General features: G+C 43.2%; 1 protein-coding gene across 1 annotated transcript in view; it reads right to left on the bottom strand.

The window, feature by feature from the left end:
• Window positions 1–2,237: 2,237 nt before the first annotated feature.
• The window catches only part of ctnnb1 (catenin (cadherin-associated protein), beta 1), a 51,231-nt gene continuing 32,552 nt past the window's right edge, over window positions 2,238–20,916 (bottom strand). Inside the window, exons 6-17 of the mRNA XM_083642329.1 lie at window positions 17,867–18,068; window positions 16,446–16,590; window positions 16,108–16,211; window positions 15,639–15,773; window positions 15,124–15,327; window positions 11,463–11,621; window positions 8,414–8,533; window positions 7,884–8,034; window positions 7,404–7,525; window positions 5,887–5,947; window positions 3,294–3,544; window positions 2,238–2,996 (exon numbers count right to left, since the gene is read on the bottom strand). Of these exons, the coding sequence (XP_083498455.1) occupies window positions 3,330–3,544; window positions 5,887–5,947; window positions 7,404–7,525; window positions 7,884–8,034; window positions 8,414–8,533; window positions 11,463–11,621; window positions 15,124–15,327; window positions 15,639–15,773; window positions 16,108–16,211; window positions 16,446–16,590; window positions 17,867–18,068 (1,618 nt within the window). The 3' untranslated portion in view covers window positions 2,238–2,996; window positions 3,294–3,329. The remainder of the gene's footprint in view (window positions 2,997–3,293; window positions 3,545–5,886; window positions 5,948–7,403; window positions 7,526–7,883; window positions 8,035–8,413; window positions 8,534–11,462; window positions 11,622–15,123; window positions 15,328–15,638; window positions 15,774–16,107; window positions 16,212–16,445; window positions 16,591–17,866; window positions 18,069–20,916) is intronic.

The following is a 20,916-nucleotide window of genomic DNA, read 5'->3' as shown; positions in this document are numbered from 1 at the left end:
CTGTCATGAGAGCCAGGTGTAAAACGGTAACCTCACACCTGTAACATCAAACCTTGGCCTTATGGATTTCATTCTGTTTGGCAAGAGTATTCTGTGTGACGCAGTGGAGGCCATGGGCACACAGCTGTGTAGAGCTGGAAACTTCATCTTACATGTCAGACCCCGTTCAAGACAACTCGGACCACCGGAAAAAATGGGTTCCGACCTGTAAAAAGTATATTAAACTGTTGTCCAGGCCGGAATTACAGCTCGGAAATTTGGGTATCATTTTTTTTAAATACATTTTATTAAAGACCATATCATACAAAAAACAGATAAAACACACAGACACAAAATTCGGGTATCATTCAGCGCTCCGCTTTGTCTGAGTTGACATATCCACACATCTCATCCAAAATGTTGCATTACCGCCTCTACTTCCCAGAACCCTCCTTGGTTTTTACCAGTGTTTTCCCTCCGACAGGGAAGTGCAGCGTGAACGCAAATATGCCAGGGGCGGAGGTTCTGAAATGAAACCTCCGGTGGTCCGAGTTGTCATGAATGCGGTATAAGCTAGGCTACATCAAACTATTTCTGGAATATCATAAAATAGATAGGATATTGTTCACAATGTTCATCCTGTCTTTGAATCTTTCCATTTCCAGAAAATGGTCATGATACTGAAATTCAGTTAGTGGCATGACACATTTTAATTAAAATCATAAACATAACAAATACAAACTATCTAAATTGAGCATTGGAATAGGAGTTGTGAATGGACAAACCAACATCCTGAGTAAAAATTCAAAAAATGTTTAGAAGTGGTCTGACCCAGTGGCTTACAGTTGGGTGAAGCTTTTGAGGTTGTGGGCTAAATTCTGGATACAGTGTCAGTTTTGAAAACCAACATCGCAAGTAAGGCCTGATGAAAGGGTTCTAAACCTGTAAGACTGTTGCTTATAGACCAAATCACCGTGACATCACCATGTAAACAACATTTACTTCCGGGTACCACTTCGGGAAGGCGCCAGGTTTAAATTTGCGTGTTGTCAAATAAATGCTGTCAAACTCTTGTTGTTTTCGTCCGACTACTTTCAATTTAAATGTTCAAACGGTTGGTAAACATGCTTGTCCGACATATCTAGCCTTTCTTCTGTGTTTGTTTTATGTAGTGTTAGCTAGCTAATAACGTTTGTTTACAACTGTCAAACTCGCTGTTTTTTTGCAGACTCGTTAACGTTACGTTACAGACAGAGGCTAGAGCTAGCTACTCACGCCGCTCGGATACAGCTCGGAACCCGGATGTTGTAGCTGTAGTAAGCCTGTGCCGCCGAATCCAGAGTTCTCTTTGCTCATGTTTGCCCTTTGCAGAGGGAATTTAGAATAATCCAAATCTTGACCCGCTCTTTATGGTCACTGGACACCCAACAACACAACACGAACGAACCATTTTTGTCTTCTTTGTCTGTTTTTGTCTTCAACACGTCAGTTTGTGCGGAGGTAAACGGAACCAGAGGTAACCGGAAGTAAATGTAAACATCCCCGCTGATTTGGTCTATAGTTGGAAACCTTATCAATTATATGGTTGGACCTGGAAGTTTTGAGGTTGTGGGTTCAAACCTGAGTCAGTCAGTGACGTCCGGTACTTTTCCAGACTTCTCCATCACATTGATCACTGATCACTATCTGAGTAGTAGCCTACACAAGGGTGTCACTTTGTATTGAAAAGTGGTGGGGACATGTCCCCATTATAAACTTTGAAGAACTTCCCAACTTCCACAGAGATATGAGCAGGGGGTTATGAGGGGAAACCAGACAGGTGAGCTTTTACCGGCTGAAATTATTTTGTGTTGAAGGATTGTTAGGTGTACTACTTCCTTTTGAAAACAGAAAACACAACTAGATTGTCTATATATTTCTGTTTTGACTTTGGCATCTGATAAGCGTAAAGTGACAGGTGGGATTTGAACCAGTGAATTACACACCAAGCGGCTTTTTCTTGACTGAGCTAGAGCGATGGCTGTCCAACCGCCTTCATCAGTGTATTGATATTCAGGGTTCCCATACTCTTCCTTTTTCCATGTGTAAATACAACCAATGTGACACTCCGGTCTTCTTCTTTTCATTGATTAAACCATAAATTAACTACCAGCTTGTGTGACGACAAGACTCATGGATTCAAGGCATCAGAGAAATGCGACATGGAGGCATCCAGGTGAAATGACAGTCCATTTTATTGTTTCAGAACACAGCAGGCTACAGCATCCAGCTCCTCCCACTACCCCACCCCTTAGTAACAGCAGACCAATAAGAGCCCTCCTCCACCCCCGTCCATCATCCACAGCCACACCCATCCAGCTAGGTCAGCTACACCCCCTTTGGAACAGCGGAGACACCTCAGTGTCCACCTTTAAAGCAAGAAAATAGCTTGATATTTGGACCATGACTTCCAATTCATGTTTTTTTATACAAAAGCTACACAATGTTACACTTGATCATCAGAATACAATGCAACTGATTAACTTTGTAGTGTTTGGACACCATTTAAAATGTGATCAAATTTACTTGGATGGAGCATTACCACTAGAAAACTCAACACTACCAGAGAGACTTAAAATACAAGGGACTGCAAAAACAAGAGAGATGAGTATAATTCAGAATAATCATAAAGCAAGCTAGAATCAATCGGTACCATTACAGAATTGAGGAAAACATGATAGAAAGTAACAACCAAAAAAGTAATAAAAAAATGAAGTAAAAAAAAAAACAGACATAAAAAGGGTTTTTAAAATTCAACCGTTGAGCTCTAACTCTGTGTGTCGTGTCAGGATTTGAAGTCAGCCCACCGCCGGGCCGAGAGACCAGAACCGCACTTAAATCTAGTTTGTCCCCATGGAGTTCCCATAGACAGGAAACTCTGCTTGCTGTTGTTGAGTCGTCTTCAGGCACTTTCTGAAACCCCGCCTCCTCCATATGGGCGAATCACAATGCAGGTTCATCCAGATCACATGATACAGCTGGGAGGAGAGAAGGAGAGAAAGAGAAGCCAGGCAGGCGTTGGTGAAGGACCACACATACAGATCAAACACCAAGTAACATCACACACGGCACAACACACCGCTTTGGAATTAGTACCAGTCTGAACATGCAGCAGCCCAAGTGAGTAAACCCCCCCCCCCCCACACACACACACAGCCATTTTATCCAGCCAGAGAACCTCCCCGCTGTTTGTATCACTGCTGTCATATTTATACTGCCGTCCTGCCCTAAGAAGCAGAGTAGGGTAACATGCATATAAGTGTGGAGACTCTTACCTAGTAGAAAGTGTAGTGTAATGTTGCTCTTGGTATTTACAGGTCAGTATCGAACCAGGCCAGTTGGTTGGAGTCGCCGGGCGGCAGGCCGTCTATCAGGTCCTGGGCGTGTCCCAGGTCAGGCAGCCCCTCTACAGGGGGGTAGTCCTGGCCGGGGTGGTGACCCCCACCCAGATCGTGGTCCATCATGGGCTCCAGACCCATCGAGTCACCTCCGTAACCCCCCGAATGGAAGGAACGGTAGCTTGGGTCTGGGAGAGGGGGGAGTGGACGGAGGAGAGGCAGGGGAAGCAGAGCATTTTGTTAGAGAGCATGTTAACAAAGCAAGCTGTCACACAGTTGTATGATCATTCAAACTGTCACTGGCACTGCACAGCAGCACAACACAACTCATTCTCCAGCAGTGGCAAAGGAAAAACTATGGTGAACTTGGCTCAAACTAACTTGGCAAAGGTACTCTCTCTCAACTGAACTCATGGCTGAGTTCCATTGTGCACGCTACAGTCTGCCTTCAGAATATGGTGCTCCAAGAACACATTTGCAGTGGCCAGCTTATTTTTTTTCCAATATAACTCCCACCAAGTATTGCAGGTCTTGATATTAGATCCTGACTTTGCAGCTGGCTAGCTAAGAGCCAATTACAGTTGTTTGTGCTGGAGGTATGTAGAGCAGTGCAAAATAATCAAACTGAACCAGCCAACCTCACCCCTCGGCTTATTGATTACCACACTCACAGTCTAAGGTCTAGGGATGAAATCAATCCCCACCCACACTTAAAGCATTGTTGCCCCTCCGTGGTTTCAAGTTGCCCATGTATCATGACCTTTAATATGTATCATGACCTTTAATATGTATCATGACCTTTAATATGTATCATGACCTTTAATATGTATCATGACCTTTAATATGTATCATGACCTTTAATATGTATCATGACCTTTAATATGTATCATGACCTTTAATATGTATCATGACCTTTAATATGTATCATGACCTTTAACACATTCACTGCCAGCCGTTTTTTCAATACTGTAGGTAGGTTCTGCCAAGTTTTTTTTTTGAGGATTCTGGCTCATCTTTCAAGAGCCGAGGATTCTTTTCTGCTAAGATTTTGTGAACACAAATTATCTCAAAAGAACTAATAGAATGTGTGCTTTCTCTGTCTAAAAGAGTTAGTTTGTAGAGTTAGTAGTTATGTAGGCATTAGCAGTAGAATACAGCATGGTTTCAGCGTCTGAAAATTTAAGCTGAGATAAACGGCTTTTTGTGAAATTCGATAGAACAGTCACTTTAACCATTTATTTTTGGCGTAAGACGTCAGACATCTAAACAATAGTTTTGAACAGTAATTTCCTCCATAGCAGCAGGAAACCCCCCTCTCCTTCAAACTCCTCCCTCCGTGGGTGTGTCTCTGGTGGCTTTGCAGCGTTTGTCACAAGCGAGGCTCTGCCTGTCTGTGCTGCCTGGCGGCTGGCGGCTGCTCTTTGGGCGAGTCTGCATGAGTCGTTTCGGTTGTGAGCTCAGCTGGAATGAAGCTGCGTGCGATTGTGGGCTTTCTGCCAGTGTTTCAAAGTGTGTTGCACGCATAATCTATTATGCAAATTTGCAATCCCCCACCGCCAGCTCCCAGCGCGATAATGCGCGAAAGCGAAAGCGTTTTCGCCAATCCATTTTACAGTATGAGAATGGTTTCCTCGCGCGTTCCCCTGCAGTTTTGGCTCGGCTTTTTCTAGTCTGGAGAGCACTGTCGCCACTTAGTGGGTCGGTGGAATGGGTTGTACACGTTCGGTGGCTCCCATATTTTTATAGGACAGTGGTTCTCAAATGAGGGTCCGGGGACCCCCAGGGGTCCGTGGCAATTTGCAAGGGGGTCCGCGAAAAGTTTTCAGGAAAATAAAAATAAAACCTTTTTTTGTGTGCAAAAGCTTCATAGTTCAATGAACATATTTTATGCTTTAAATCTAAAATGGTTCATGGATTACATTCTAATCTAACAAACCTATCAATTTAAAAGTCAAGCCGTGGAAACAATTAAGCTCAGCCCAAAATCACAAATCAGAATGAGGGGGTCCCCGGTATATTTTCTATCTTTTAAGGGGTCCTTGTCTGAAAAACATTTGAGAACCTCTGTTATAGGAGACGTGGGGGGCGTTGATCCACGTCCCACCGTCAAATTTTTTTTTTTTTGACGACTTGACTCGTCAATGGCAGTCAACCGTTGGATCTTTTTTGACGAGTCAACTCGGCATTGGCAGTGAACGTGTTAATATGTATCATGACCTTTAATATGGCAAATCTGGTCTCAGCAGTGATGAGGATTGGCCAAGGGAGCCCAGTGACTGGAGGGTGGAAATGATATTCACTTGTATGCCAACTTATTCAAAGGGTAGAGGGCCAACTTAGAGAAACTACCAGGATGGGACATTATCACAAGAGCCCAGAACTGACGGGGCAATGCATGCACATCGGCACACATTACCCACTAGCTACACAAATATGACATGTTTATATGTGGTAGGCCAAGTGTTCTGGTTCTGTGATATCCTTGTCCTCTCCTGTGAGCCTCTAACCAAGCAGCAGAGCAGGAACTTACCTTCTTGTCTGTAGCCCAGAGGCTCTCCCTGAGCGCCAATGTCCAGACCCAACTCTCCAGTCTGCAGAGGAAGAGACAGACACAGACAAAGACGAGGATTACACCAACATACAGTACCTTTGACAAGTATTACACTAACGTACAGTACCTTTGACAAGTATTACACTAACGTACAGTACCTTTGACAAGTATTACACTAACGTACAGTACCTTTGACAATGTAATGACATCTTGCGCACAGTATTACACTAACGTACAGTACCTTTGACAATGTAATGACATCTTGCGCACAGTATTACACTAACGTACAGTACCTTTGACAATCTAATGACATCCTACACACAGTATTACACTAACGTACAGTACCTTTGACAATGTAATGACATCTTGCGCACAGTATTACACTAACGTACAGTACCTTTGACAATCTAATGACATCCTACACACAGTATTACTAACGTACAGTACCTTTGACAATGTAATGACATCTTGCGCACAGTATTACACTAACGTACAGTACCTTTGACAATGTAATGACATCTTGCGCACAGTATTACACTAACGTACAGTACCTTTGACAATCTAATGACATCCTACACACAGTATTACACTAACGTACAGTACCTTTGACAATCTAATGACATCTTGCGCACAGTATTACACTAACGTACAGTACCTTTGACAATCTAATGACATCCTACACACAGTATTACACTAACGTACAGTACCTTTGACAATGTAATGACATCTTGCGCACAGTATTACACTAACGTACAGTACCTTTGACAATGTAATGACATCTTGCGCACAGTATTACACTAACGTACAGTACCTTTGACAATCTAATGACATCCTACACACAGTATCACACTAACGTACAGTACCTTTGACAATCTAATGGCATCCTACACACCGTATTACACTAACTTACAGTACCTTTGACAATCTAATGACATCCTACACACAGTATTACATTAACATACAGTAACTTTGACAGTCTAATGACATCTTGCACACAGTATTACACTAACGTACAGTACCTTTGACAATCTAATGACATCCTACACACAGTATCACACTAACGTACAGTACCTTTGACAATGTAATGACATCTTGCGCACAGTATTACACTAACGTACAGTACCTTTGACAATGTAATGACATCTTGCGCACAGTATTACACTAACGTACAGTACCTTTGACAATCTAATGACATCCTACACACAGTATTACACTAACGTACAGTACCTTTGACAATGTAATGACATCTTGCGCACAGTATTACACTAGAACCCCTTGCTGACTTCGGGTCAATTGTACTAAGCATCAAAGCAAATATGTGCATCATGATAAGACATCAAGCAAGTTAAAATAGGAGTATGTGAGGGTGTGTGTGCAAGTATGTGGAGTATGGTTGAATGATCGATTCAAAACCAGAACTGAGTACAATTGCCTGTGTGTGTGTGTGTGTGTGTGTGTGTGTGTGTGTGTGTGTGTGTCTCAATGTCTGTGTATACCTCGTTCCAGGCCATTGGTTCCGTCCTGAAGAGAGAGCTGGTGAGTTCTACGGAGAGACGTTTCTTGTAGTCCTGGGGTTTGTCCTCTGACATGCGGAACAACACCGCTGCAGCATAGGTAGCTGTGGGTACGAGGAAAGGTTAATTTAAGTGCCTCAACTTTGGTTTTTTAATCAATGTGTTATTATAAACAAAGCCCCAATCATTCAGCCAACACAGTTGAGATGGCATTCTTTGCTATGATTATGGTTATGACAGTGATGGGGCTCAGATTTTCTGCAACACTAAAGAATGGCCTAGTCTTCTGGCTTTCATATAAGGTTACCATCACATGTGTGCTCTTTGTTTTCTCAGTGCCTGTGTTTTAGCCACTCATATGGCACGGTTGGAATGCCTATTCTGACCATCTGCTTAGCTGAAAGTAGCCATTACGTGAATGATGGATGGCAGTTGGTAAGGGGTGTGTGCGTTTGTACTTACCCACTCCCTCGTTGCGGCTGTGCAGCAGCTCTGTGAGCGGGGCGGTGGCTCCCTCGGCCTCGATGGCCTCAGCAGCCTCCTTGTCCTGGGCCAGTTCACACAGAACGCCTGCCGCTACCCGCTGGATGTTCTCAATGGGAGAATATAACAGCTACACACAAACACAGAGTAGAGGGGGTTAGGCGATTTTTCTTGTTATTAATTCCTAAGATGCCTGGATCAACTTCTAAAACTACCACCTTACTTTACCAACAACCCCAGGGAAAACTAATTGACACTGGGATGGACTAAGATCAGGAGTGTGGTGGAGAGGATGATTAGCAATAAACAAAAGTGTGATAAAGAATGTGACCGAATTAGAGCCCAAGTGTGAAAGAATGCATGAACGTGTCACAAAAACAAGACTAGCTGGGCCTATGGCTGCCCGAAAGAATAAAGGAAAACAAAAAAGTGACAACCTTAGTGAAAGTAAGAGTAAAAGAAAATGAAAAAGAAAAGGTGGTAAAGAAAAGTTGAAGAATGAGTTTTACCTGTACAAAGAGTGGAATGGTGTTTAGTCCTCTGATGACGATTCTGTTGTGGACGTCTCTAGCCAGGATGTGGAGCGCTCCTGTGCAGCCTTCCACAATCTCCTCCATACGAACTCCCTCCTGATGACAGAACCACACAATTACTAAGATCAATTATAGTGATGTTAAGACAATTTGGAGACCCTCTGGACAGCCATCCACCATCTCATCCATACAGGTTTTGTGAGCAGGCAGTGGTGGGAACTATTGATTAAAGCCATATGAAATCCGTTAAGATTTTTTTCCAAATTCCATTTTATTTTTTCCCAATTCAGTTTTAATTTTTCTGAATTCTGTTTTGCTTTTTACGCTCATTTTACCATCAGAAATAGTGTCTAATACGTGGGGATGAATAAAGTCGGAAATACAGTAGATGACTGTACAAAACATTCTATATACATTTTTTGTTTGTAAAGTGCTTTTAAGCTTCTTTGTGTGCTTCAAGTAAAGAAAAAACTGAACAAAACATTCACTTCAAACATCAGAAAATGCTTCAAATGTAATTTATTTTGAAAGGTATAGCAGGAAGTGGTGGTGTTTATCTCTGCTAACTTGACCAGGGTAAACGTGAGTCTACTAGAGAAAGAAGAATTTGTGTAAAAACGGCATGTGTCAAGTGAATAAGAATACACAGCCACAAAGGAAACTTTTCCAGCTTCATCATGTGCAAAAGTGGATATTTCGTCTTTCATTCCCTGTTGCCATCTAGACTACGGTCGGAAGGCTTTGACTAGAAAGGCAAGTAACATGAACACTGATAACTGCGTCTACAATAGAGCTGTCACTTTTTAATCGAAATTCGAATGTAACTTCGAATGTGGGGGAGGGGGGGATGTTCGATATGTAATTGACCCATGCAAATTAAAATAATAATATTGGGGTATTTTTTGCGGCGGGGGGATTTTTTTTAGTGTAATTCCTTCATAATCCAGCAGAGGGCGCTCCGCTCTAACAGCTTGACCACCTGACATGTACATAGGCTATCTCTTATGTAACATGTAACGTAATCTTTATGGGGCCACGGGGGGCAATTCACTTTGGATATATTCAAACAAATTGCAGGTCAATTAAAGTTCGTTCAAACTTTATTTTTGGAAAAAGTGACAGCTCTAGTCTACAAAGTATTTAAACAGTTAGTCAATTGAGCTAATGTGATCAAGACCGTCTGCAAGTAGTTAACATTATGCTAATGTTTTAAACAAACAACATAACAGAATTAAATAGAATATGTAAGTGAGAAGGTCTAATGAGGCAGAATCATTCACAGCTGACATCTAACGCTATGTAGGCTACTTCAGACAGGGTTATCGACATGTCCATATTATGGTCTCTGCACATGTCACCGACGCTATTGTGGGTGGAATGTGCTGGTTAATGCACTCATTAAAGGTAGGGGTGTCAAAAATAATCGATTATAAGATGCACGATTCTGCATCGATTCACAAATGTCAAAAATCGAGTATTAAAAAAATATATATATATATATATATATTTTTTTTTTATAATCAAATAAAATATAATGGAAGTACATGCAGTTGTTTATTTGGATCATAATATAATGCAATTCCAAATGCACTTTTATTTTAAAAGTAGCCACACAGTGAGAAAAAATAGTGAGAAAAAATAAATCATGTATTGGGGAAAAAAAGTGATGCATCGATTGAAGATGCATCGAGATGCATCGATAATCGTAATCGAATCGAAGCCCTCTGAATCGTAATCGAATCGAATTGTGAGGCCAGTGAAGATTCACAGGCCTAATTAAAGGATGGCTTTACTGGTAATCAACCCACTTTGTACCATATATAATCTCGGTATTATAAGCACATGGGCAGTGTTTTGCCTTCTCTCTGTTTACCTCATGGACAAAATGCTCACTGCTGCCGTCTGCAGAAACTCCGCCCCCACCAGCTGCAAGTCATTAAAGGAACACTCCGCCCATTTTCAACCAGCTTTGTATCATTAGAACATCAGTAGTATATCAGAAAACTGTAAACGGTTTTGAAGTCTGTCATTTAATTTGACAGTTATTGAGTGTTAAAGTGTGGACCAGTGACATCACTGGTCCACACTAACTCAAATTAATAACTCATTAACTCAAATCAACTCTCAATAACTGTCAAACTATTCATCATTCATCTAGTTTGACAGTTATTAAGAGTTGATTTGAGTTAATGAGTTATTAATTTGAGTTAGTGTGGACCAGTGATGTCACTGGTCCACACTTTAACACTCAATAACTGTCAAATTAAATGACAGACTTCAAAACCGTTTACAGTTTTCTGATATACTACTGATGTTCTAATGATACAAAGCTGGTTGAAAATGGGCAGAGTGTTCCTTTAAGGCTTGTTAAGGCTCTCAATGCAATTCTCCACATATGCAGGCATACTTAAAAAATAAAAATTAACAATAACAGCCGCCCTCAGAGCAGATTCGGCGTCTCCAGCAGAACTTCCGCAGCTCCGTTCTGACGCGGTGTGACGTCAAACGCATCAGAACAGAGCACTTTGGCAGAGGAGGGAGATCTCCATGAGGAAAACAGAGAGAGGTAAACACTACGCATGTGCATATATTACCGAGATTATTATTGACACAAAGTGGGTTGATTACTGGTAAAGCCATCCTTTAACTATAGTTAATGAGTAACGTTAGTTACTGCAGAATCCACTGTAAGGGCAGGCAGCTGCGTGTGTGGAAGACGAGGGAGAGAGAGTGTGTGTGACGTCGCCTTATTAACATCATTATTGAATGTCAGCCCAATTATGGCAAATTCTGCAGTATTCCACATTTTACAGTAGATTAAATTTTTATTGGTCAATTCTGCCCGCGATTCTGTGAACGCGGATTTCATATGGCTCCACTATTGATCTCAGGTACAGCGGATGGGTGTACCAGTGAATATGTGCAGCATCATTCTCATCACAAACCGTTGCTGTGTCATGCTTGGTGTCGTTTATAGGTGGTGTATGTTTATGGGGCTAAGGTTAAGGAGTACGTGTGTGCTTACCACAAACTGTTGCTGTGTGCCTCCCATGCTGGTGCGTCTCTGTGTGTCTTGGTGTGCTCTGACCAGCAGCTGTACCAGTCTGGGGATGGCGCCCTGCTCTCTCAGAGGGGCATGGTTGGCAGGGCACAGCGCCAAGTTACGGATCAAACCAACTGTAGCCTACCGGAGGGAACACAGGGTTACTCACCAATTAAACAGTCGTTAGATTTCTATTTTAGATCATTATTAATTAGCATCTGACCCAGGACTAGAGCTGAAATTGAGATGTTTTTGCCAAATGTTCATTAAAGATGCACTGTGAAAGAATAGCTGTGCTCATTGCATAAAAAAAAAAAGACAAAAATAGAACAAGAATGTAAGTCAAATGTGGTCAACATCAGCTGAAAAGCTGAAATTCCAGTCATTGGGGAAACATTAACTCAAGTTCAAGTTTTATATAGCCCCTTTATCATGAGCATGCATCAGAGGACTTTACGGAGGATGTGTCTAGCTAGATCTAACTAAACGATCACTAATGAAAAAACACATGGTAGGCAGGGTAGGCTATATAGCCTACCCTGCCCGGCACTCCCAGCCTTAGACGCTAATGCACACGGGAAACACTCCCAAGAGAAACCTTAGTGGGAAAACCGGAAGAAACCTTGGGTGGGCAGGAAAAGAGGGTCATGGGCAACAATAATGACAGGAGAAAACAGAGAGATGGAGAAATCAGAGGCAGCATGAGAGATGAGAAGGGGCTGAGGTCAGCGCTATAAATTCAGAGAAACCAGGGCAGCAGTCAGAATTCAGCGTCCATGTGGGAACAGCGGCAGGGACAGCCGCAGCACTGACGACAAAGAGCCAGGGCAGCACCGATCACTGCCCAGTACAACACTGCACTGAGTCAGAGGAGAGAGAGAGAGAGAGGAAGCCGCGCACGCACACACAGACTCAGACACATTAGGTGGGAGCAGGACCAAGGCCAGCGCCCACGACCACCAGGCCGGAGCAACAGCTGTCCACTGGCAGGTGGAACAGTTGGGGAAGGGGAGAGAAGACTGCTGCACACAGACAGAGGGAGTCAGAGCACGTCAGATGGGAGCAGCAGCAGACCTGCCAACCTTGGGGAAATAGTTTGAGTACCCCACACACACCAGCGCTGCGGCGTCACACCGCATCATATGGCACGGTCCGTGTATGTATATATATATATATATATAGGAGGGCCATTCAAGCCGCAAGTGGAGACTGCAGTGCCACCAAGTACTGGTACTGCATGGTGTCCACTAAGATACCATCACCTCGGAATGAGATGTTTGGAGCGGGGGAGTCTGGTGCAGCGCACAGGTCGTAGACCTGGTGAGACGAGGGAGGAATCCGGCCGGGTGGCAACCCACAGAGCCCGGTCCCTCTACGTACCAGAGCCTCTCCCTCCCCCGGTCCCGGCAGAGTAGTTCCGGAGCAGCGGATTGAGTGGCCCTGACCACGTGACCACCTTCGACCCTCCCTATAGGGCTGACCGTGGGTAGCTACTGGGACGTAAGTTGGGGCTTGGCCAGCCCCGGCTGGGTCACCTGGGCGAGGGTGTATGATGTTGCGAGACCCGAAACATCCTATGACCCCAGGGTACATCACTGAGGATACGTCCCAGTTATGCATCCATGCGATGTTTTTTTTCTTCTTTTTATATATATATATATATATATATATATATATATATATATATATATACACACACACTAGGGCTGTGAATCTTCACTGGCCTCACGATTCGATTACGATCCAGAGGGCTACGATTTGATTACGATTATCGATGCATCTTGATGCATCTTAAATCGATGCATCACTTTTTTTCCCCCAATACATGATTTCTTTTTTCTCACTTTCTTTTTTCTCACTGTGTGGCTACTTTTAAAATAAAAGTGCATTTGGAATTGCATTAAAATAAACAAATGCATGTACTTCCATTATATTTTATTCGATTATAAAAAAAATATAAAAATAAATTTAATAATCGATTTTTGACATTTGTGAATCGATGCAGAATCGTGTACGTCCGCATCGCGATGCATCTTATAATCAATTATTTTTGACACCCCTAATATATACACATACATACAGTATATGTATATATATATACTGTACTGTACCAGAGACTAGCATATACTTAGGACTCAAAGCTCTATGGAAGTATATACCAGAGACTAGCCTATACATAGGACTCAAAGCTCTATGGAAGTACCGTATATACCAGAGACTAGCCTATAGGTAGGACTCAAAGCTCTATGGAAGTATATACCAGAGACTAGCCTATACGTAGGACAAAGCTCTATGGCAGTATATACCAAAGACTAGCCTATACGTAGGACTCAAAGCTCTATGGAAGTATATACCAGAGACTAGCCTATACGTAGGACTCAAAGCTCTATGGGAGTATATACCAGAGACTAGCCTATACGTAGGACAGAAAGCTCTATGGCAGCATATACCAAAGACTAGCCTACACGTATCACTCAAAGCTCAAAGACAGGAAAATACATTTTAGGCTGTAGGCTGCTTTAGTTTAGTTTCCCTCTTTTTTTGTTTTGTTTCCGTTTGACATCTGCTAGACTAGCGTTTAATCCTGGTCGCTTTCAGTAGTCTGGAGCCATTTTGAAACATTTCTGCTGATTCATATAAGGCGAACTCATTGACAAAGCACCCCGGACAATTTTTATTGTGAAAAACCTACAGATACAGCTGTGACTATTGACAGAGAGGGAGAGAGAGAGGGGGAGGGGGGGAGGGAGAGAGAGAGGGGGAGGGGGGGGGGGGGGAGAAAAAAGACGGGAGTGAAACAGCAGAGCAGATTGTGGGAGAAACCAAGGTGCAAGTAACGAGCTGCTGCTGCCTGCTGCTATCCAGAGACAGGGGCCACAGGTGCATAAGTGAAAAAGGCACAGAAGAGTCCTCCTCTCTCTCTGCACAATGGAAGTGGTTCTTAATGTGGGGTCCGGTGACCACCAGTGGTCCTTGAGAGGACTCCAGGATTCTCTGTTATCTCTCAACCTAATATATATGGAATTCTGGACAAAATCATATCTAGGCTACATAAAAAAAAAAAAAAAAAAAAAAAAAATTGCATCTGAGAAACCAAATCTCATATGGGGGTCCATTGCCCCAATGTGAACTAAATTAGGGCTCCTTAGTATGAAAAGGTTGGGAATGATTTACAGCAACACAATGCCATTTCCTTCCTTTTATGATTATAGTGGCATTTATTGATAGTATTGTGTTACATCACCACATGGCCATCTTGGTAGGAAAATAACAGGCGATTGTAATCAATTAACAGGTGATTAACAGGTCAAGTGACACAAACAGCCAATGAGCTGTGTGTATTGTAGCGCCATATTGGTAGGAAAATGCTTGTGACATCATGGGAATAGGCTTGGAGTTGTGAGGAGCCGGGAAAGGGTACAGGGGGAGTAGGGGAGTTACTATCTTGAAATCCCATAGTCTTTGGTTTATCGTGACGTCAGGTTGTACCACATTTTGTGCAGTTTTGAGGGCAAAAAAAAGCAGGGTTGAACCCTTAGAGGGCACTTATGCAGGTGAAAATGATACAAATGGTACAATGGTAACAGTTTGTTACACTTTAAGAGTTGAACCTCTGCTTGCAGGTTCTTGTGTGTGTCTGCACCTTAATAAGTGGCCAGTGTGAGGGCGGGTGCAGTAGTTTGACCACCACTGGCAGGCCGTAGTGCAGTCTCACAGCATTCTGGGCCATCTCAGCATCCTGGTGGCGAGATGTGAGGTGGCGCAGGGCACAGATGGCTGGTTCTGTGATGTCTTCTCTGTCTCCGGCCCGCAGCACTGTGCGAACTAACGCCTCAATACCTCCAACCTAGAGAGGAACGGATAGTTTGGCATAAATGGTACATGGATAACTGGTTCCGTTTTACTGCGTGATTAATAATACAATTTAATCAACTCCTGAGAATTATTGAAGTTTTAAGTGACCTTAAATTATGATTTCATACAAGGGGACAAATTCAAGAGCACTAAGGAATGATTAAAAAACTCAATCAAATGATACCACATTCAAACTAGTTACTTAGATGTAATGGCCATGTTTTTTGACAACAGAAAGGAATTTATTTCTTTACATATTATTTTACTGTAGGTCAACTATTGTGGTGGGTTGTGTGCACTAACCTGGCAGACCATCATCTTGTTCTTGTAGTTGTTACAGGTCAGATTCGACAGGATGCCAGCAGCACAGGTCACCACATTGATGTCATCACTGCCTAGTAGCTGGACCAGAGTTCCTAGGAGACCTTCCATTCCCTCCTACAGAGGAAGACAGTTGAGTAGTTAGTAAGAGAGTAGAGGATGGGTAGACACTAACCTCCCTCGGTTTAAGTGTGCGCAAGCAGCGTGTTCCCCCCTTTGTCTTACTTGTAGTGTGATTGTCACAGCACTAAGAGCATACCCTGGCTGGGTACTACAAGTTCTAAGTACTTCAACTTAAAATGCAAACCTATTTCAAACATGTCTTCTTTAGTCTCATCAATAGCTGGAGCCATTACTAGCACTTCCCAAGTATCTACTGAACAATGCTAATAATATATAATAATAATAAAAAAATCTAAGGTTGGTGCTGGAGCAAGTCCTTCCTCCTAACCTGTTTGGTGGCAGCATCTGATAAGTTCCTGAGAGTCCAGAGACAGTTCTGGACCAATCTCTGGCTGGGGTCTGTCAGGTGGAGTCCCAGGGCCTGCATACCTCCTGGATAGACAAAACACACATGAAAAACAGAACGTTTATTTGTTTTGGGGGGGGGGGGGGGGGGAGTCCAATAAATTCAAATCACTTTCATCATTCAAATGTCCTGTTTGATAAAGTACTAGCTTTCACAAATGCATTGAAACAATGACAAAAGTAAAACGCCTACACAAAGCTAAGTATAATACGGCTCATATTACAAAGCCTAGAATGCTACAGACAGAAAAAGCAACATACCAGCTTCTACAATGGCAGGCTTGTTGCTGGAGCAGACCGACAGCACTTTGAGAACCCGACTGGTAGTCCACAACAGCTTCTCGTATGTGTAAGTCCTCATAATGTTGACCAAGGCCTGAGGGCCACCACTGGCCAGGATTATCAACTACACAGAAAGAGGGGAGACGGGAGGTTAGATGTATTCACTTTCTCATAATGTCCTCTGCCATCTGAGGGCTACTTTTGCCTAATGCCTCCCCCAGACCTGACGAGAATTTGCCCGGTTGTGGCCAAGATTCCCCCCTCCTGACTATCTCAGGGGTGCTCGCTATTTGAGCCCTCGTCGGGACCGATAATCTGCGTAAATGATCCTGTATTGTCGTGTGTGGGGTTCAAAGACTGCTGTTGACATGTCTGGCTCTTCCTGATTGTGAATCGGGCATATCAAACATGTTTGATATTTACAACTCGACAGGCAATTGAGCAGAGAGCCCCTCCTCTATCATGTTGGTTGTTCTGTCATTCAGTGTGTCAAAAGTTAAACTCATAATAATGACCAAGAGGAAAAGTTTTGTAGACACGGGTTGAGCTTCAATTAATGCAATTAACTTTTCATACTAAAGAATCTAGTCTGTGTAGCATGGCCATGCTGAGCAGGACGACATCAAAGACATCGTGCGCATACCGCATTGATAGTCTACTGCAATGCGCATACTGCTCCATTTAGCCTACAAAAAGCCTACAGCTAACAACAAACTGCATCATAAAAGTCGGACATCGCCCTTCCAGTTTATCAAGCTACTCATTCATTAAGCAACTCCGAGCCACCTGGAGCGTGTGTAATCTGCGCCTCCTTGGCCGTGGACAGCTGCGTTCTGCTCTGGCGCATCATATTTCCTTGGGAGGAACTCAAATATAACACTCAGTCGACTACGGCGATTGTTGCCCACTGACAGTTAAGCTGCTGTTAAGAAGAGCGAGGTGAAGCTCATGTGATGAAACGTGTCTTGCTTTTTGGAGACGGGCAGAGGAGAGGAAAGTAGGAGGCACGCCTGCATGATGGAACGGATCTCTGGGCTCTCAGATCAAAGGGTTGCTCGTTTAGCTACTCGTCTTTTACTCACTCTCTCTCTTTTGAGAAAGGTTAACGTGTTTTGCTCTGAAGTCACGTTTAATGCGAGATCCCATGTCCTCCGAGGTGACAATCTTCAGCGTAATTCCTTAAGTGTGTGGGGTTGCATCAGAACGGTAGCGATTGTGTGTGCGTTCCAAGATTGAAATGTAAAAAAATGTAGGTGTGGGGGAGACATAAGATTATCAGAAAAGACTGATTAACTCCAGTTTTGGCCTAAACTCAAATGGATGAGCCCACAATTCAAACTGCAAGATATTCATCAAATCATTCCATTGTCCTCATTGCATCCCTCCCTCAAAACCCTCACCTTGCTTTCCTGGTTTCCATAGGCCAATATTTGGAGACAGTCAGTGGTGATGGCCAGGAACTTGACATTGGTCTTGTTTAGCAGAGCTACCATTTTCTGTAGTCCGCCAGCTAAACGGACAGCCATCTTGGCTCCTTCCTGGTGCAGGAGGAGGTTGTGGAGGGTGGTGATGGCATAAAACAGGACAGAGTCCACTGGTGAACTGCAGAACAGAAAACAGGATTATTAGAATTAAAACAGCCAAGAATGAATGTAGGGGTGATGGTACAGAATAAGGAAGTAAAAAAATACCTCCCAGAACTAGATATTCCATTTAGTCCCTCAAGCTCCGCACTCCTTACAGGTCTGTGGTGAGTTAACGACCAAATGGTTTATCCATATTTATTTTGTCACAGTTGGTTGGCCACATGAGCTAGAGATTTTTTAGTTGAATTATTCCATGAAGTTTATTTTATTAAAAGGTACTCTGCCATACACAGGGCATCATCCACTGCATTGACCCATGGCATGGCCTAGATACAAACCAAGCTTTCAATAGAACATCAGTCAGGGTTTCCCAAACTTTTCAGACCAAGTACTGTACCACTATGTACCAAACCACATTTCCCAGGGACCACTTCCACTGCGGATACCAAACCCCCCCCCCGCCCATAAAATAACATTTGCTGTTTGACCTTTCTCCGCTCTTCCTCGCGGTGAGAGAAGAGAAGATCGCTTATCATGTGAAGGCAGCTTTATTATCTACTTAAATTTTACCCATTCTCACCATGCAGGGCTCCAGAGTGTGTGTATTGACAGACATTTTCCCACCTTAAAATCTGCCAGTGCGCATAAATATTTTCATAACACGCACTGGTGCACCTTGGAATTTGTAGCGTTGTGTAGCATCTTTCTCTCGCTCTCTCTCACCCTGCTCTTGTGCCACAGCATGCGGCACGGTAAATCTAAATCTCTCACATAGAAAGACAGGGGAAATACAAAAATAAAACCTTCTTCAATTGCTTCTGAGTGCTTTAGACTTGGGCCGAATCATTTTACTTTGAAAATCCTACTGGAAGTCGTATCGTCCTTATCGCTAGTAGAACACAGGACAGTTCGCAGCCAACCATCCAGATGATTACTGGTGTCCGGCCAGACTCACTCGTACCGGAATCGGAGTCACAAACAGATGGAATTAAAATGTGTCAGATGGTGGTTTTGTACGGGGGAGACGGCTACGGCTTCAGCAGACGAGTTCTGACTAACGTTAGGTTGGCTGGCATGACAATGACATCTTAGCATCTAATGTTAGCAAATTCTGGGATTACTAACGTTACCAACAAACATGTAATTCAAGATGGCTAAAATGTGTTGTTGACAATATGACTATGCTGTCTGTTAATGTTAGACCATCTAAGAGCAGCTATCTGCTACGGTTTTTCAGTCTGCAGTGAACAGTGAGACTATCATTTCACAGCACACTGTGGGACATGTCACTACACTAATCACACAGTAATGTGAACGTCCACAATCATGACCACCATTACATAATGTTAGGCAAACTACAGATTACTAAATAAATGGTTATCGAGTCATTCTTATCTGGTAAGACATTCATAGTGCATCATGAGAATGGTAGCATGGCTCGACATTAACTTTTAAAAGTGGTTGCCGGAGTGGCAACCTGGCAGGAGCTTTTGGTTGCCCGAATAAAAATATGGTTGCCATTTTTAGTCGCCTTATATTTTGAGTAATTAAGATACTATGCAGTTATAAGGCGGCTTAATAATGACAATGTGACAGAAAAGTAAGTATAATAGTATATAGTATAATAGGCCTATTCAGTGCGCGCACCAGGTATAGTAGTAGTAATAATGATAATAATAATACATTTGTGTAATTTCGTTTTCTAAACAAATCTTAGTTATTTTTTGTTTTTATAATGCATTTGCACTGAAAGGATTTATTTAACTAATATTTGTGAACTTTCATTTTCATATATTTTTTAAAAGTTATTGTTCATATTGTGCTTAATTTATTAATTAAAAGCATTATTGATAATGAAGTAGCCTATGCCTCCTCATGTTCATTCTGGGATACTATGATGACAGTGGTTTGGTGCCCCCACTCTAATGGCTCATTTCCACCACATTTTACTGCCCTGCACAGCTCGTCACCAGTCGGCTCTACTCGTTTCGGCCCGATGGATGTTCTGCTTCGACCGTCGATCATCTGCGCCCGCCCACCTCCGCCCACAGCTGGTCGTCATAGCGACCGCATATCTGTCCTCCGCCTAATAGCCGAAGTAGGCTAGAACATAACGTTACAATTAAATCCATCCACAGAACTTTTAAACTGTTTATGAAATACTGGTGCCTCTAAATGACCTACAGTGTACATGGGCAAATGTGACAATCGGCCAGGAGGTGCATGCGCTGCGCTGCGCGGGGACGGGAGAGGCGCTACAGACAGAGCGTGAAGCCTGTACCCCGGCGGCCTCTCACCAGGCAAGACCGCGGCTTCACCAGAGACCCGCTTGCGGCCTAGCGGAGCGCTGCACTCAACTACAGGAGCTTCCTGAGCAGCAGACTTTTTTCACTCTCAAAACAATTGAAACCACCGCCACAATTTTATTTCACCAGAGGTGAAGGCAGCAACACAAAAGACTGATGGAAATATACATAACAGAAGAGAAGGTAAGCCCACTAAACTGGTATGCAGCATTGCATTGACAGTCAGTAGATAGACAGAGTAAACACGATTCTGCCTGACCAATCAGTCGTCAACAATGTTTTCACGTCACCGTATGGTACCGGGTTCACAGCCCTAGAACCCAGACGAGGCAGGTGCGAAAAGTAGCACGACTCAACCCCAACTCAACCCGGGCTGGGACGGTTTTTAGCGGTGGAATGAGACCATTTATCGAGTCGAGCGGAGCGGGACCGCGCTACTACCTGTGGTGGAAATGGGCCATAAGATTTTGCATGGGGCCCCAAAAGGCCCAGAAGCGGCCTTGGCCCGCCCCTCTCTCTCTCTCCAACCCGATCTCATGACACGCGGGTGTTTTCTCA

This window comes from Poromitra crassiceps (assembly GCF_964638095.1).
Source record: "Poromitra crassiceps genome assembly, chromosome: 1".
Taxonomy (NCBI): Eukaryota; Metazoa; Chordata; class Actinopteri; order Beryciformes; family Melamphaidae; genus Poromitra; species Poromitra crassiceps.
Note: the sequence above shows the minus strand (reverse complement) of the source record. Positions and strands in the feature narration are given on the sequence as shown.